At 43.1% G+C, this 19,022-nt stretch overlaps 1 protein-coding gene across 3 annotated transcripts in view; it reads left to right on the top strand.

Moving 5' to 3' along the window:
- The window catches only part of si:ch211-130h14.4 (uncharacterized), a 210,796-nt gene that overhangs the window by 66,670 nt on the left and 125,104 nt on the right, over positions 1 to 19,022 (top strand). Inside the window, exon 3 of one of the 3 annotated variants that reach the window (XM_067989085.1) lies at positions 2,073 to 2,201. The exons of the other annotated variants lie outside the window; for them this stretch is intronic. Within the exon in view, the coding sequence (XP_067845186.1) occupies positions 2,073 to 2,201 (129 nt within the window). The remainder of the gene's footprint in view (positions 1 to 2,072; positions 2,202 to 19,022) is intronic. 3 annotated transcript variants of the gene reach the window in all.

The raw sequence follows: 19,022 nt of genomic DNA, 5'->3' as shown, positions 1-19,022 counted from the left end.
GAGCACTGAGCCTTTATTGATATCGGGACTCCTGATCTTTAACCATCCCAATGAAGCGTCGCTCAAACTCGCATCCATTTCACTGTGAATTCTGTGCAAGAGGCATTAATTTCAAATTGCTGCCACGATCTCAGGAAAAGAGTCTCATTTAAAGATGATCACGACTGACCTGCCTCTCCAGAGCGGGTTACTTGGACTCCCAATATCCGCCGTGGTTAAAACGGAATCGGGTGCGGGCACAGCGGGTTGGGGTCGGGTTTTGCGAATATGACGGTTTAACCCCCTCCCCCACCGACCCTCTCCCGCCCGTCGTTGGCTGAGGTCGGGGGAGGGGGTTTAAAATTCCCCCGGCGTCTCTGTTGTGATACGTGAGTTAAAACTGTATACAATAACATATACCATCTGAGAGAAGCAACTTCGCAGCATCCCTACAGCAGAGGAGCTTCTAATTGTAAAAGACTCTTCTCTGCTGCTGCTCTACTCTTTATTACTGATCACCAGACAACATGCTTAACGGTTGGGTCACAAGTGCTGTTGACTATAAGGCTCCTCTGCTCCTGCTTCCCCCTTCTCACTCTGAAGTGTATTGCTCCTTTGCTGCAGAACCATGTGATCATGTGTGTGGCTAAAGTGAGTATTTGATTTCTCATAATGTGGAATGTTTTATGAAGATTGAATTTTTGAGGATTAGATGGACCATGGATTTGGATATTTATCTTTAGACACGGGTTCAAGTTTATTCCATATCATACTTTCCAACTAGTGGGTCTTTGTGAAATTTTTCGGTGGTTGATTTTGGATGTGTTACCAGTCAAGAACTGACCATCTCATTCTATAGCTTCAGGATGGCTATTATACAGTATAACAGCTGTGTACGTCTTGGGCTGTGTACCTAAATCTGAGGCCTATTAGGAACATAAAATGTGAAACATTCGACAGCAAAAGACTATGTAGCCCAACATAACCACTTATTTGGTTGATTTCTGTCAACCACACCATCTTGCTTTCTCATCAGAAGTATATAACAATAGGTCACATTTATTCTGTATCCAGCCCATGATGCAACAAACAAGCTAGTGAGTTACGCTGTGGCTGAGTGCTTAGTGTCAGTTTACATTGTATTATCCCCAAGGTAGCTCCTCCCTCCCAACGCCAATTGAATATTGAAGTCCAAAATAATCAACCCTTCGTAATTAAAATTAATTGATCTACGTATTCGAGAAAGAAAGAACTACAGCGTCTTATTGCATCTCTCTGAACCTCAAAGTGCTTCACATACAATGGTATGTTCTGTGCATATATGACATTATGTATATCTTCACGAGATCTGTTTTAGTTCAAAACCTGTATCTGTTGAAGTAACTAGTCCCGATAATCTGATTGGTACAAATTTATATCTCGATTTTGTGAGTAGGTCTGTTGTGAATTACTAATCTTATACCCCTAGTTCTGAACCATTTAATTTGTTCCCAATGTAAAGGAGATCTAGTGAATGGAAGTAAGCCAGTAGGGATATCTGCTTCTAACGCCTGGATGTCTTGCAGAATTGGGTTTGCTACACACAGGGGCAGATGGATAGAGAGAGAACCACAAGTATAGAGAGAGACAGAGAGAGAAAGAACACATGAGGAGGCACATAGGAACTGAGAGATACAAATCACACTCATGAAAAAAAAAGATACACAGGCAGCGAGAGGAAATGAAAGCATGCTTAAAAAATATAAAACTAAAATCATTTTGCTGTAACAAAATTAGTAGTGCCTACTCGTGCTTAAAAAAAGGAGAAAAATTCTGTTTGCCAATGCTGACATCCTTGACAACATTTGCAATCTACTTGTAACAGGAATATTGTACTAGGATCAAAATGTTGAGAATTTTCATAACGTATAGCCAAAATGAATAGTGTCTATTGTAATGGATGACTATGATGAAAATTTGTTGTAGCTGTTTATCAGAATTTATTCCATGAATTTGTCCATGTTATTTGAGAACGCATATGGAACATTCTTTGAGCAAACCACCAGTATCTACTTCCTACTCAGTTTAACCTCGGGTATTCTGGCTTTGTGCAGTGTGACAGAGGTCAAAAGAACAGTCAGCAAAAGATCGCAGAGCCAGGCATGCACAGAAAATTTGCCTCATCGGATGAGGATGAAGAAGATCTGAAAGTGAAAGCAACAAGGAAGGCCATCCAGGAACAGGTAGACAGCTAGAATACTTGCTTGTCTGGTCTTTGTTGAACACTGGTATTTTTTTCAAAAGAAAATTTATGGGGTTTCATACTGCTGAATGTATAAACTGACCAGGATTGCACGGGAGGGGAAGAAAGTACTGGGGTATGTTTTCCTTTTCAGTGTCCAGGACACAAAATCACTGGCAACTTGTGCGAAAATTTGCGATTAAGTGCTTCTATCCTGCCAAGCTACTATACCCAAAGAGGAAAATCCGCCCCCAACAAACTTAAAACCTTTTGAGGAAAACCTTTCGATATACACTGCCAGTAGGTTAGGTACCCTGTTGCCAACATGCGCATGGAAGATGACCTGTTACTACCATTCTCAGCATGCCCTGAGCTCCATTTTGCTTGATATACAGCCAGTAGTATAACTCAGTGCTGTCGGCTTACACAGTTCCAAAGCAGGTACTTATGGCATAATTGTGTCAACTGCAACATAAAGGGCCGGATTTTGCTGTGAAAATATTGGCTAACAGCGCTCAGCATTATTTATGTGCAAATCGGACAGCAACTTCTAGCGAGCACACATGTGAAGTTAAACACGGAAATCTGGAAGTTGCTATCCTAGATGTGCTGTCCCACCGTAAGCTGCGTGAAAATAGCATCTCGCCATCTGGTTCCCCATTCGAATGTACTGAACGGCGTGAAGTTCCTGTACTGACGTCATAGATACGGACTAAACTCACCACAAAAAATTAGGGCTTGTCCATTCCAGTGTAATTATCCTTTTAATGGCCTGATAAGTCTTAATTACTACCAGACAACCTCTCTGGCACTGAAAATTAACTTTTGCAAGTGTGGAATCTCAATCCTTCAGCTTTTAATTATTGTTGGAGATTTTTTTTAAAATGTAAATACATTTTTTTTTACTTTTTCTTTCTGTCTCTTTTATCTCTCTCTCTTAATCCAATCTTTCTTTCCCTCTCTTTATTTCGCTTTCTGTACCTGATTTGAAATTGAATTCGCTATTCTAACTTACACTTCCTGGTTCAGACTCTGCTCATTATCAGTTCATCAATCTGGTTGGTTAAGGAGATACTCAGCTGCTTACCCTGTTCACCCACTTCCCAGATGCCCTGTAGAGGGTGCTGTGCCATTTGGATCTCTAACTTACAGTAACTTGACGCATAAAACCCCATAGAAAGTCTATGGGCAAGTGCATGTCTAATGAGGCGTCATTCATTCGCCGCTCAGAGCAAAATCCGGCTCAAAGTTACCATTAGCTACTCCAAAGATTTTGCTGGAGTTTAGTGCCAGGGAGAGCCAGAACAGTTGTACATCAAAATGGCAAAATGCGTAACTAATGCAATGATGTTTTTAAGACGTAGTGACACGATTAATGTAAATTGAATCAAGTACATGGCTAACAAAAGATGTTTTTAAACTTCTAAATAAAGATAAGTGACCCTTTTAATGCTGCACTGCTGACATATCAAAGTTCTGTGAAGTGTAATAAAAACATAAGTCAATATTGGACCATAATTTCTGTTTACAATGGCCAAGAGGTGCGACTGCAATGCAATGCAATAAAAAATAACAGTTTGAAGCATGCCTGAATGATCTTATCTGATGCAGTTGTACAGGATGAAATGGGTCACTCTGACTGTGCTGGTTGATATGTGACATTCAGTGTTTAGAATAAAGATAACATCGCCCTTAAAGTGTTTATATAATCAATTCTTAAACATTTCAGAACTATCTTCAGGTCATTTACATTTTGATCAGTGAAGTCTAGTGAATTTCCATTGTCCAACATCCTTTCAGTTAAGATGAGCAGAACCTTGGAATTTAAGGGCGGATCGGGTGTTTCCAGCGAAGAGCAGTGCTTTGCAGGAAACGCTGGTTTGGAAATTGCAGACCCGAATGGATTTTCCATCCGTTAATTTAAATGGACAAAAATTAAGACCCACAATTTCCAGACTAGCACCCTCCAAGAATGCTGCTCCTTCCCTGCACAATTTTCTGATCCATTTTGTTTGCTTTTCTGGAAAACTTCAAACACATGGTGACCCTTTTTGGTAGACAACTCCCTAATTATGAAATAGTGCAGAGCGGGTGGGGGCGGTGTGGTGGTTATAGTGAAAGGAAGTATATTACAAGTAGTAAGATCCTTAACCAAGTGATGGAAGAGAGATTTCTAGTAGTGCAGATACACTGATGTTTCGAGGTGAGGGTGCAGGTTAAAAAAGAGACCACAGAAAAAGCCGTTGGGATCCTGGGTGTTATACATAGGGGGATTGACTACAAAAGAAAGGAAGTGATGTTGAATCCGTACAAGACATTGGTCAGACCATAGTTTATTGCATGCAGTTCTGGACACTCCCCTCCCATTATAGGAAAGGTATCAGAACCACGGAAAAGGTACAGCAAAGATTCATTAGAACTAATGCAGGAATGCGAGCTTCCATCTTAAGTAGAGATTTTCCACTTCAATGCTGCTGGTAAATGGGAATGCATATCAGGAAATTACACGCCCCATCTATAATTTTCTGTCCCTTAAAATAAGTATCAGCATCATTTTCCGTTATGGAAGAGCCTGCCTATTTTTGGGCAGTTGCATGCAAATGAAGCAAAAACGAGTTGCTCCATTTTCTATCATCTCCACCACATTTGTGCTGTTTCACCATCTCACCAGTTTAATTTGATCAATTTATAATCTATTTCTGACTCAGTTTAAGAAGATTTTGTTATTTTTTTGCCGTTGCCAATTGCTTCTCTACCTGTCTTTGTGCCACTTGCTAAGGAGCTGCTACTCCACCAACTCCCCCCCACCCCCCACAACCATTTTAGACAGGTCACAAGTGGTTTCCCATTGGGAATTTACCTATATCTTCTCTTTTTGTGGAGGAAAGGAAGCCATCATTGAATTGTGCCACAATTGGCAGCCCACCTCAACCATCGCACCATGCTGGCCGTAGCTGATTAGCTCAGAAGTGGCCTTAACTTTTATGCTATAGGCCATTCCAGATTGCCTCTGGGGACATCCAACTAACATTGGCGAATCGATGGTGTATGGATGCATCAAGCAAATCACACATACATTGGCTGCTACAGCAAGCAATTTTACTCGTTCGCCATGGACAGTCGGAAGCAGCAGGACAGGCAACTGCAATTTCACAGAGTGGCAGGATTCCCAAAGGTTCTAGAAGACATCGATTGCACCCACATAGCCCAACAAGATCTCTTGGAAAAGATTCCTCTCTCGTCAATATACATTTCACTTGCAATCAGCACAATTATATTATGCAAGTGAATGCTCATTTCCCTGAGAGTTTCCGCAATGCCTTCATTTTGAGGTATTCCCCCATTCCAGCCCTCTTTTTCACTCAAAGGCAAGTCTGTGAATGACATCTGAGAGATAAATGGTATCTTCTATAGCCATGGCTTATAACACCTGTGCAGCTTCCCAGGACAGGAATTCATGGTATGATGAGATCCATTCATGTTCTACAGTAATAATTGAGCACACCATGCACATTGAAAGTACACTTCAGGTGTCTAGATTGACCTGGGGATGCCCTGCAATGTAGTTCTGCTAAGGACTATGGGATTATGGCAAGGGAGCTCCATAAACTCCGCATCTTTGATGCTGACTCCATCCCTTTCCCCGACCATTCGGCCAGGCTGAACCAGACTGTACCAAATCTCAATATCTTATTCTACCCAGAGCTAAGCTTCAAATCCCATGTATCATCCATTGAGACCTTTTAAAATTGTTTCCACCATTTTTTTTACTACATTTTTCCTGATTGGTGAATTGGCTAAAAAACATTTTTTTCCTGATTTCTGACTTGCAAAAAGAATTCTCCTCCGTGGCCTTATTGGATCCCAAGAAGTGCACACATCATGTTAGTGACGTCATTGTGTACATTGTGTGATAACATCACTAACTGGATGCGTGCGCTGCCTGGGGCCCAACTTTCAGGGCCAAATTTAGGAAAGGAGGCAACTTGAAGTAAATTCTTTAAGCACTTGGTCACTATCATTATAAACAATGATATTCCAAAATTGAATTGTCATTATTGGAGCACTGCTTCTGGAGCGAGAAAGTGGTAAATGTAATGCCATTCAAGTGATAACTTCAACCTGCTTATTTCCTACCTAATGAACACAGAATCTAGCACCAATGATTTTTTTGACCACACAATTTCTCTTTACCGTTTGGTAGGCGTGGCCCATACTATTTTTCAGGTGCAATCTAAAAGTAGTCGAGAAATTTGACCAGGCAGTGCCCGTTGTTCAGGCACAAAATTACCTCCTAAACCTCCAATATGGCAGGCAGGAAGCTCATTACCAGCTGGAAGTGCGTCGCCCAACATATTTGTGTTAATTGTATGATTTATATCAATTAGTGTTAATTGTTTTCAGGTGGTGGGTATCAATTGGGAATACTCTTGTATTCTTTGTTGTAGGAGAGCTTATCTAGGGTGTTGTGTGTGTGTAAGGGGAATCTCTGTAAATAACTTCTTGGAAGCAACTAAAGATCAGGCTCCAGTATTCTATCCTTCACCACATGGCTATCTAATTTTAACAATTGATGTAGGCAAAAAAATCGCCCCTCTTCCCGATCACCCCCCTTCCCAATCCCCGTTAAAGACCTACCCGAGGGTTGCTGCCAGTGTCCCAGCATCTCGATCTTCGATTTCTTTTCTCCGGCAAGCGGCCTGGGGATGCCTATGAGGTGTCCGCAGTTTTCCGACTCGATGAAATGAGGCCCCAGGCCCAGTACACACATCGGGCCTATCCATTCAGGCGTGGTCCATTTTTGGGTGTGTCAAATTTCTAGGCCATTCTCTTGGTTAAGCTGGATCAGTTATAGAATTATAGAATGATATAGCACAGAAGGAGGTCATTCGACCCATCATGCCTGTGCCGGCTCTTTGAAAGAGCTATCCAATTAGTCCCACTCCCCTGCTCTTTCCCCATAACCCTGCAAATTTTTCCTCTTCAATTATTCATCCAATTCCCTTTTGAAAGTTACTATTAAATCTGCTTCCACCATCCTTTCAGGCAGTACATTCCAGATCATCATAACTTGGTGCATAAAAACTTTTTTCCTCATGTCGACTTAAAATAATTAAAAAGGCTAATAGAATGTTGACCTTTATCTCGAGGGCTGGAATACAACAAGGTGGAAGTTATGTTACAGCTATACAATTGACGGACTTGGTTAGGAAGTTGGCTGAGCGAAAGGCGACAGAGAGTAGAGATAATGGGAAGGTACTCACATTGGCAGGATGTGACTAGTGGAGTCCCGCAGGGATCTGTCTTGGGGCCTCAATTATTCACAATATTTATTAACGACTTAGACGAAGGCATAGAAAGTCTCATATCTAAGTTTGCCGATGACTCAAAGATTGGTGGCATTGTAAGCAGTGTAGATGAAAACATAAAATTACAAAGCGATTTTGATAGATTAGGTGAATGGGCAAAACTGTGGCAAATGGAATTCAATGTAGGCAAATGTGAGGTCATCCACTTTGGATCAAAAAAGGATAGAAGAGGGTACTTTCTAAATGGTAAAAAGTTTAAAAACAGTGGATGTCCAAAGGGACTTAGGGGTTCAGGTACATAGATCATTGAAGTGTCATGAACAGGTGCAGAAAATAATCAATAAGGCTAATGGAATGCTGGCCTTTATATCTAGAGGACTAGAGTACAAGGGGGCAGAAGTTATGCTGCTGCAATACAAAACCCTGGTTAGACTGCACCTGGAGTACTGTGAGCAGTTCTGGGCACCGCACCTTCGGAAGGACATATTGGCCTTGGAGGGAGTGCAGCGTAGGTTTACTAGAATGATACCCCGACTTCAAGGGTTAAGTTACGAGGAGAGATTACACAAATTGGGGTTGTATTCTCTAGAGTTTAGAAGGATAAGGGGTGATCTGATCGAAGTTCATAAGATATTAAGGGGAACGGATAGGGTGGATAGAGAGAAACTATTTCCGCTGGTTGGGGATTCTAGGAGTAGGGGGCACAATCTAAAAATTAGAGCCAGACCTTTCAGGAGCGAGATTAGAAAACATTTCTACACACAAAGGGTTGTAGAAGTTTGGAACTCTCTTCCGCAAACGGCAATTGATACTAGCTCAATTGCTAAATTTAAATGTGAGATAGATAGCTTTTTGGCAATCAAAGGTATTAAGGCATATGGGCCAAAGGCAGGTATATGGAGTTAGATCACAGATCAGCCATGATCTTATCAAATGGCGGAGCAGGCATGAGGGGCTGAATGGCCTACTCCTGTTCCTATGTTCCCATATACAGAGCTCCGGTTAGACCCTATCTGGAGTATTGCATTCAGTTCTGGGCACCGCACCTCAGGAAGGATATATTGGCATTGAAGTGGATGTGGCGCAGAGTCATCAGAATGATACCAGGGGTAAAAAGGGTTAAATTATGACAACAGCTTGCATAGACTAGGCTTGTATTCACTTTCATATAGAAGATTAAGGGGTGATCTAATTGAGGTGTTTAAGATGATTAGATGATTCGATAGGGTAGATAGGGAGAAACTATTTCCTCTGGTGGGAGAGTCTAGAACAAGAGGGCATAATCATAAAACTAGAGCTTGGCCATTTAGGGGTGATGTCTGAAAGCGCGTCTTCACACAAAGGGTTGTAGCAATCTGGAACTCTCTCCCCCAAAAAGCTGTTGAGGCAAGGTCAATTGAAAATGTCAAAACTGAGATTGATAGATTTTTGTTCGGCAAGGGTATTAAGGGTAACAGAACCAAGGTGGATAGTTGGAGTTAAGATACAGATCAGCCATGATTTAATTGAATGGCGGAACAGGCTCGAGGGGCTGAATGGCCTACTCCTGTTCCTATGTTCCTCTGGTTCTTTTGCCGATCACCTTAAATCTGTGTCCTCTGGTTAACGATTTCTCCTTATTTTCTGTATCAAAGCCCTCAAAATGATTTTGAACACCTCCATCAAATTTCCCCTTAACCTTCTCTGCTCTAAGGAGAACAATCCCAGATTCTCTAGTCTCTCCACATATCTGAAGTCCCGCATCCCTGGTACCATTCTAGTAAATCTCCTCTGCACCCTCTCTAATGCCTTGACATCCTTCCTAAAGTGTGGTGCCCAGAATTGGACACAATACTCCAGCTGGGGCGTAACCAATGTTTTATAAGCTTTAGGATAACTTTCTTGCTTTTATACTCTATGCCTCTATTTATAAAGCCAAGGATCTTATATGCCTTTTTAACAGCCTTTTCACCTTGTCCTGCCACCTTCCAAGATTTATGTATGTACATTCCCAGGTCTCTCTGTTCCTGCACCCCTTCAAAATTGTACCATTTCATTTACATTCTTAACTAATTCCTGAGGTCATGAAAGGTGCTATATAAATGCAAGTTCTTTCTTTCATTAAATCCTACTCAAAACCTATATTTTTGACCAAGCTTTCAATCACCCCTCCTAATCTTTTTCTTCGCAGCATGGCCCCCATTCCCCCATCTATTTATATTGTGAAGCATGTTGGGATTTTTTTTTTACATTAAAGGCGTTAGATAAATGCTTGTTGTTTGCTGCACAACTTCACATTACCAAGAGGTTTCGAGTGGAAGGCCCTCACAACAGTAGGAGGAACAGCAGCAGCAGCCTCATGAAGATGTGTCCAACTGCAAGAGATATTTGTGTCACCCTTATAAAGGAGACCATCTCCTGACTACCATACGTGGTCAGTGCATTCGCAGTCTTGTCTATGGGGGTAATTTTAACCTAACCTGCCTAGATGGGTTCAGTTAGACATAATCTCTTTTTTGATGATGTTGTTTGAGGGATAAATGTTGGTGTGATCAGATCAGTCACCTGATTTTACTTTCCATTAATTTCAATCAATAGTAAAATCTGGTAGGGTGTAAAATGAGCGGGTTAGGTTAAAATTACCCCTTATATCTTTCCTTCTTCCCTCCACAAATATCCACAAATAATCCTCAGACACAACAACATACAGAGTGTCCATTCACGCCACCTCATCAGGGCAACCTTTCTAGAATTATGTCTGCATGCACAACTTTGATACAACCTTAATTTTAATGTGAAACCATATTCTGCCTGTGCTTATTCATAGTGTATGATTTATGCACTATTAAATCCTAATCTGATACTTTTTCTAGGTGCTGCCTGTGTGGCAGTGATGCACCAGGTGGCTGGCTGTTATATGGCATTAAGAGCCGAGATGGCCCTCATCTCATGGCAGCTATTCTTGTGCTGTTACATAGATGGCATGGTCCTATCTCCTTTCTATCACATGTGCAGGCAATGGAGGATGAGTGGGCTTGCAGTACCATTGTCCATGTCCATTCTTGCCATGCTACTACCATTGGTCACTGGCTCAGCTTGGCCACTGTTCTGCAGGAAAGCATGCCTTAGGGTACCATTAAGATCAGCGACTCATTGATGTTGGTAACCAGTCACCAACTCTGTTGAAGCCAGAAGAGAGTTCCAATCTGGCACCTCACACCTCCGTGGCAGCAGTCAGAAGCCGACAGTGCCCAGTTATTCGGGCCTCTATTGCTGCTTTCTTTGGAGCTGCCAGATGTTCCATGGTGGACTGTAATGTGGTGAAACTGTCCTTCAATGTTGCTGGTGGAATCCTCCCCACAACCACCTGATATGGCCCCCAATGGTTGATGCTCTACAAGCATTGTTCTTTTAAAAGCAGGATCCATAAAATCTATTTGTCAGCCTTGGCTCAATGGTACCTCTCTCACTTCCGTCAGAGGTCGGGGGTTCAAACCCCGCTCCAGGAATTCAGAACATACATCATTTATTTCTGTGGGCATTCTCCGCTATAACTTTGGAAACTCTGGAGAAATAGTGTAAATGGCCATTTACACTTTTTCCCGGGCTTCCAGCAGGTTGGGTAACCGCTATGGAAATTCTCCCTCGTAATCTAGGCTGACACTTCAGTTGCAGGACTGAGGAAGTGCTGTTCTGTCAGAGGCGCCATCTTTCAGGTGAGTTGTTAAACGAGGCCCCGTCTGTCCTTTCAGGCGGACGTAAAATATCCTCTGGCACTATCTGAAGAGGAGATGTTCTCCCGGGGCCTGGCCGACATTTATCCCTCAACCAACATCACTAAAATAGATTATTTGGTCATTTATCTCATTGCTGTTTGTGGAACCTTGCTCTAAGCAATTTGGCTGACATGTTTCCCTACATTACAACAGTGACTACACTTCAAAAATACTTCATTAGCTGTGAAGTACTTTGGCACATCTTGAGATCATGAAAGGGGATATATAAATGGAAGTTCTTTATTTTAATGAGACAAATAACCAGATAATATATTTTTGGTTGTGTTGATTAAGGGATAATTGTTGACCCGCACAGTGGGAAAACTCCCCTGTTCTTTGTATAGTGCCATGGGATTTTTATGTCTACCTGGGAGGGCATATGGGGCAATGGTTTAACATCTCATCCAAAAGACAACACCACTGACAGTGCAGCACTTCCAAAGCACTGCATTGTCATCATAGATTATCTGCTCAAATCTCTGGAGTAGGACTTGAGCCCATGACCTGTTCCAACTCAGAGACAAGAGCACTACCACTGAGCCCAGGCTGACAATGAAGCCAACCTTGGAAACTCCACTCTACTTCCAGCAGAATCGTGCCCGATGTGAAAATCCAGGCTGATAGATGCAGTTGAAGAGCTCGCACCAGGGCAGGCATTAGGGGCAGAATGGCTTTCTGTGCTGCAGTTTCTGTGATGTCTATATTGGAGGCCTCACTACTGATTATTACTGAGTGATTGTTTCATAAGGTAGGGTAAGCTCAAGCTATTTTTCAGTAAGAGCCCAATTTGAAATTGCTGCATTTTTCATATTGATACAAGGAATGATTTAAACACCTGCTAATCTACAGAAAATGCTGCGTCCTATGCATCTTTAGTTGTAAACCTGATCTGACATGGAGCACATAAACTCTGTTTAACACAGCTTAATTGGAAAGCACGTTTTTTTAAAAATTTGAAAAATCAATCTGTGGATGGAAAGATTTGGAATTTAAATAATTGTTTAGTAGTATGAAATACCAGTATCCACCCTGTTTCACACCACCTCCTGTGCTGGATTGTGAAACCTGTTAGCAGGCCTCCACCAGTGCCAGCTTTTCAGCAAGTCAATAGTAATTACATTAAAGTGACCCAGTGACAGTTCTCCAACCTATGTCCCTTTTCTATGCCATGGACTTCTGTTTGGTGTACTTCCCCACCCCCTCAATCCCTGCAGCAGCACAGCTGAGATCAAGAATTTCATGGAATGGGAGGATAGAAGCAACATTCCTTCACTCTGTAACACCCTGTGTCCATGCTCCAATATCCTGTGACATCACACAGCAATTCATAGCTGGCAGTCTCTATAATTCATCCTTATTGTCTTGACAATAGCAGATTATTGTGCAATTTTTTATAATAAATGGACAGCAATTTCACTGTCATGGGAGTCTCATTGCATTTAGTTGCAATGTAAATGAATTGGAATTTTTTCGCGATACATAAGTGGAGTTGTGCTATAACCAAATTCCCTATAACCAAGTTTCACTGCAATACAATTTTCGCCAAAGTAGAACTATTTTTCAGTACATTATTGAGATTGTTTGCTTTTCCTTTGTTATGGAGAGTGAAAATATGTATGAAAGAGTCAATAAATCCTAGCTAAACAATTTGCTTATTGAGAGTGCCTATCAGATGTTAACCCTTTGCTAATCCTTAATTTGAACAATTGTTGCTATATAGGATATTTTCCCCTACGTAGCCCTTTTGAGGTCTGCAACTTTTGCCTATGTTAATACTGGCTAACAAAATCCAACCCGGCTATCCACGTTGCACATATTTAATCACTAATGAAAACTGCCTTTATCCTCAAATACTTTGACAGTAAAATCCATAACTAATTTGAACACAGTAATACAATGGAGGAGATTTTGAGACCTACCACCCAGCAGAGATGGGGCGGCAGTGCCCTGGAAATGGTAGGGAATAGCTTGCCACACTATTCCCGCTGATGGTGTGGCTATTCCGATCTTCCCCAGGGCCCAACACTGAGCGGTCAGAGCACCTGCTGGAGTCAGGCGCTAGGCCCTTTTAATACTACCCAGAGAGTGGTGAGAATGTGGAACTCACTACCACACAGAGTAGTTGAGGTGAATAGCATAAATGCACTTAAGGGGAAGCTACATAAATACATGAGGGAGAAAGGAATAGAAGGTTATATCGATAGGATTAGATGAAGTAAGGTGTGGAGCAAAAACGTCGGCATAGACCAGTTGGGCCGAATGGCCTGTTGTTGTGCTTTAAACTTCTGTGTAAAATGCAAATCGTGGTCTGATGATGTACATAGCACCTGACTGCCATTTTAGGATTCATCAGTGCTCTGCATGTGTTCTGCACAGTATCAGTTGGCAATACAGCCAGAGGAGGCCAGCCGGTGAGTTTTAATTTAATTTTATTGGGCCGTGAGGAACGGGAGTACAGGAGTGCTCGTTGGGGCTCCACAAAAACAACCTGGGCCGCTGTTGTGAACCAGGTCAGCCCCTCCTTAGTACAGCCCCAATACACCCCTCATCCACCCCTCTGAACCTACCTTCTTCCAAGCCAGCCCGATATTGTGGCTGCCCAGGAGTTCTAATTTTCCGCCCAGAGCCCGCTGGTCCTATGTTAATGGTGCCAGGCCCGGTCGGGACTATCAGGAGACCGGCCACCCAAACACTGGTCAGGGGGAAAATCTACCTCGATGACCTCTGGAGTCAAAAAGTAAATAATGAACTTCAAATGCTGCAAATCTGAAATAAAACCAGAAAATGCTGGATATACACACAAAGAAAAGGCAGTGAGTGTTTCTGGTGGAGACCCAGGGGAGAGATTTCATGGTGTTGCACCAGTGGAAGTGCGGCGGGGTCAAACTTTTGTCTGCTGCTTTGACCTGCTGCTGACCCCATCAAATATCACAGACTATTTAAATAATAGGGGCAGGCACTGCACCTGTAGTGGTGTAACAGGGGCGCCCCCCTGTGGAGGCAGTGTGAACTCAGCATGGCACCAATCAATAATACTAGCAATTTGTCATGGGAAACGATGCTAAAAATCATAGGATGATGGAGGGAGTTTGCAAGGCCGCCGTCTGGGCCTGCAGGAATGCATGAGTGCACCGTGATTCAACTTCCATAGTGAAGGCCAGTCTCTCAATGCGACATCACTGCACAAATGTTTGAGCTGGACTCCTCCATCCTCTGTGCCATTGAGGAGAGTGTGCCTGGCAGGACTGCCAATACCCCGCACAGTTGCTGCTGAACCTCTATCATTCTTCTTTTCATTGATGGCCCCCCGGGTTCTGCATCTCTGACCAGCTAAGCAGAGTTTGGAGAGGACGGCACCCTCCGACCCGGACTCTCCACAGGTGATCCACTCTCTGCCCGTGCTCACTTATACCGTGCGAATCATCAGATGAGATCCCACCTAACTGACTACCAGGCTCCACTGATGAGCTCGTATTTGCACTGGTGCCTGGTAAGCATGTGTCCTGTGACTGTGCACCCTCAGAAGGAATAAGCTCCTAATCAGGAGTCCTCGTCATCTCTGAGCAGGGGCTCCTGTTCTTCACGTGATGGCCCTGGAGGAGAGAAGAGACGGATATGAGTTAGTCATGGGACTGTACAAATGTTGAAATGCACATAATCAAGGTGATCATATTTCATTAAGTGCTGAAGTCAACTCAAGATGACTTTGTCTTGTGGGAGATGTGGGTCTGAGAGATTAATTCTGTCACCCTGTAGCAACGCACTGCCAATCTCGTCAACTCCGAAGCTGAGGGAGACAGAGATGCTGCTTATCTCCAAAGCCTTCTGCTGTGCTAAGCTCCACAATCTGTGGAGGTCCTTGCCCTCTCCCTTACATTCTGTGCTGTCTTCTCCTGCAGACCTGTGAGTCGCTGTAAGGCATGTGTGCACCAATTGGATGCAGTGCATTCGGTGAGGGTGACACACAGGCAGATAGATCATAAGTGGCATTGACATGCATTTGAGGAACATGTTGACAGTGTCATTTAAGGACATGTGCTGAGAATCGGGGGAGCTGACTGAGGTGGTATCAGATTACATGAGGATTGGGGTGAGTGGCAGTGGTGGATGGAGAAGGGGAGGTGAGGATGTGATTGAAATGGAACAATAGGTGCTGCTGAAAGTTAAGTGGGTGTGAGGAGTGATGTGAATGGCATCCGCTTGTCAAGATAGAGTGAGAGTGGGGTGCACTACAGGATATAGGTGAATCTGCAACTTTGCTCACCTTTCCTGACCTGATTAGGTCATTAAAATGCTTCCTGCACTGGATCCATGTCCTCATTATGACGCCACTGCCACTGACTTATTGGGCCACCACCAACCATTCCTTTTTTGTGGTGGCTGCAGGTTTCTTTCTCCCATTGCTGGGAAAGAGGATCTCCTTCCTGGCCCTTCCTGCACTCAGCAGGATGTCCAGGGACGCTTTGGCCCAGCTTTTTCCCTCTTTCCTTCCATAACTGTTAAAGTAGTGTTTCAAAACCAAGGTAGCAAACTCCAAACGTCCTCCTCCATTGCATCTGTGAACTGGGCCTTTAAATAGTCGAGGTAAATTTGCGTCATGTGGGTACGCATCACGTCTGCTCACGTGCAGCGGAAACGCGAAACCCGGAAGTAAAATGATAATGAGGCATCCCCGTTGAAATCGGGCATTCCTATGCGTCCCACGATGTTCTGCATTTGTCACCTGCTATCAGCCCACCCCCACTCTGTTCCTGTCTCCACGTTAATATTGGGGCCTATGTTTCTGACTCCCTCTCAACTTTCATCCTAGTTCCTACTTCTTTCTTCCTGCCTCCCAGACTGATCCTGACTCCTGCTGCTCTCTGCCTTCTGATTCCTGTCTCAGTATTACCCCGTGTTGCTGTCTCCCACCTAACCCCAGAGTCCAGTCCTGTCTCCTCCTGCTGCTCTCTCCATCCCGAGATCTTGATCAAGCAGCTGGAACCTGAGTTTGAGGGATGCTGGACGGGATCACTTTCCAGCTAGTGTTCCTTTCCTTCCCCCTTTCTCTTCCATAAGCCCCATCTTAATTAGTCTCCAAGGAGAAACCAGAGTGAAAAATGCCGATTAGGACTTGGATTCATCGTTGGATTTCTTAGCTGAGAAATTTCACTTATTGAGATTATTATTTTAGAAAGAATTTACAGTGAAATATTAGTACTAAAATAGTAACACATGAAATCCTGCTGTACTTTTAAACACATTGAACAATAAAACTGTACTAGATAAGATGGCTTATATTCACACCTTTATGTCTACACTTGTTCCCTGTAAGTTTCAGCGAGTACTAGTATAATGGAGTGACTTATTGAGCATGATTACACTTTCCATTTGAAAAAAAACTAGGTAGGGCTAGAAGCCCTCCATTTTAAAATAAAATGTCCCCTTTTTTCCCTTCATTGTAAACCTTCCTGGGCTTTGCGCAAAAGCCTTAGCCAAGACAAAGGGTAGAGAGTAGCTCCCAGTAAAAACTCTCCAACAAGCCACCAGGAGGTGTCCAAGATGATCCTGGGTGACTGGCCCTCTGATTTTTTTTTGCCATAATTGCAATGCTAAGTCCGAAAACTCACCTTGTGTAAACTGTAGGTACAAACCTGCACCTCACCACTGAGGGCACAGTGCATTATATATCGTGGCACCATTTCGGCCATAATATTTTCCTCCCCCCAACTTTCTCTCCATTTCCTTCTTTCATGAGCTAGTGACACATGCTGGGGTATGAATCATAGAATCGTAGAATCTTTGTAGCACAGAAGGAGGTCATTCGGCCCATCCAGCCTGTGCCGGCTCTTTGTAAGAGCAATCCAGTTAGTCCTATTCTCTCGCTCTTTCCCTGTAGCCCTGTAAATTTTTTCTCTTGAAGTATTCATCCAATTCCTTTCTGAAAACCACAATTGAATCTGTATCCACCACCCTTTCAGGCAGTGCATTCCAGATCATAACTACTCGCTGCGTAAAAAAGTCTTTCCTCATGTCGCCTTTGGACCTTTTGCCAATCACCTTAAACCTGCGTTCTCTGATTCTCAACCCTTCTGCCAATGGGAACAATTTCTATTTACTTTATCTAAACCCGTCATGATTTTAAACACTTCTATCAAATCTCCTCTCAACCTTCTCTGCTCTAAGGGGAACAACCCCAGCTTCTCTAGTCTATCCATGCAACTGAAGTCCCTCATCCCTGGAACCATTCTAGTAAATCTGTTCTGCACCCTCCCCAAGGCCTTCACATCCTTCCTAGAGTGCGATGCCCAGAAACAACCGTTCACCACTACTCTGCTTCCTGTCCCTTAGCCAATTTCATATCCATGCTGTCACTACCCCTTTTATTCCAAGGGCTTCAATTTTGCTGACAAGCCTGTGGCACTTCATCGAATGCCTTTTGTAAGTCCATATACACAACATCAACTGCATTGCCCTCATCAATCCTCTCTTTAACCTCATCAAAAAACTCAATCAAGTTAGTTAAACACGATTTGCCTTTAACAAATTGTGTTGGCTTTCCTTAATCAATCCACACTCATCCAAGTGACTGTTAATTTTGTCCCGGATTATCGTTTCTAAAAGCTTCCCCACCACCGAGGTTAAACTGACTGGCCTGTAGTTGCCAGGTTTATCCTTATACTCTTTTTTGAACAAGGGTGTAACATCTGCAATTCTCCAGTCCTCTGGCACCACCCCCATATCTACGGATGTTTGGAAGATTATGGTCAGCACCTCTGCAATTTCCGCCTTTACTTCCCTCAGCAACCTAGGATGTATCCCATCCGGACCGGGTGACTTATCTACTTTAAGCATATCCAGCCGTTCTAGTATTTCCTCTTTATCAATTTTCACCCCTTTCAGTATCTCAACTACCTCCCCTTTTACTGTGACTTTGGCAGCATCTTCTTCCTTGATAAAGACAGATGCAAAGTACTCATTTAGTACCTCAGCCATGCCCACTGCCTCCATGCGTAGATCTCCTTTTTGGTCCCTAATCGGCCCCACACCTCCTCTTACTACCCATTTACTATTTATATGCCTATAAAAGACTTTTGGATTCCCTTTTATGTTAGCTGCCAGTCTATTCTCATATTCCCTCTTTGCCCCTCTTATTTCCTCTTTCACTTCCCCTCTGTACTTTTTATATTCAGCCTGGTTCTCACTTGTATTATCAACCCAACATCTCTCATACACCCCCTTTTCCTGCTTCATCTTACTCTCTATCTCTTTTGTCATCCAGGGAGCTGTGACTTTGGTTGTCCTACCTTTCCCCCTCGTGGGAATATACTCAGACTGTACCTGAACCATCTCCTCTTTAAAGGCCGCCCATTGTTCGATTAGTTTTGCCTGCCAATCTTTGATTCCAATTTACCCGGGCCAGATCCGTTCTCAACGCACTGAAATTAGCCGGCCTCCAATTAAGTATTTTGACTCTAGATTGCTCCTTGTCCTTTTGCATAGCTAATCTAAACCTTATGTTACTATGACTACTGTTCCCTAAATATTCCCCTCTGACATTTGCTCCACTTGACCCACCTCATTCCCCAGAACTAGATCCAGCAACGCCTCCTTCCTCGTTGGGCCGGAAACGTACTGATCAAGAAAGTTCTCCTGAGCACTCCAGAAATTCCCCCCCCATCCTTTGCCCTTTACACTATTACTATCCCAGTCTATATTAGGATAATTGAAGTCCCCCATTATCACTACTCTATAGTTCTTGCACCTTTCTGTAATTTC

This window comes from Heptranchias perlo, chromosome 8 (genome assembly GCF_035084215.1).
Source record: "Heptranchias perlo isolate sHepPer1 chromosome 8, sHepPer1.hap1, whole genome shotgun sequence".
In the NCBI taxonomy this organism is placed as follows: Eukaryota; Metazoa; Chordata; class Chondrichthyes; order Hexanchiformes; family Hexanchidae; genus Heptranchias; species Heptranchias perlo.
The sequence above is the reverse complement of the archived record's forward strand: the minus strand, read 5'-3'. Positions and strand labels throughout refer to the sequence as shown.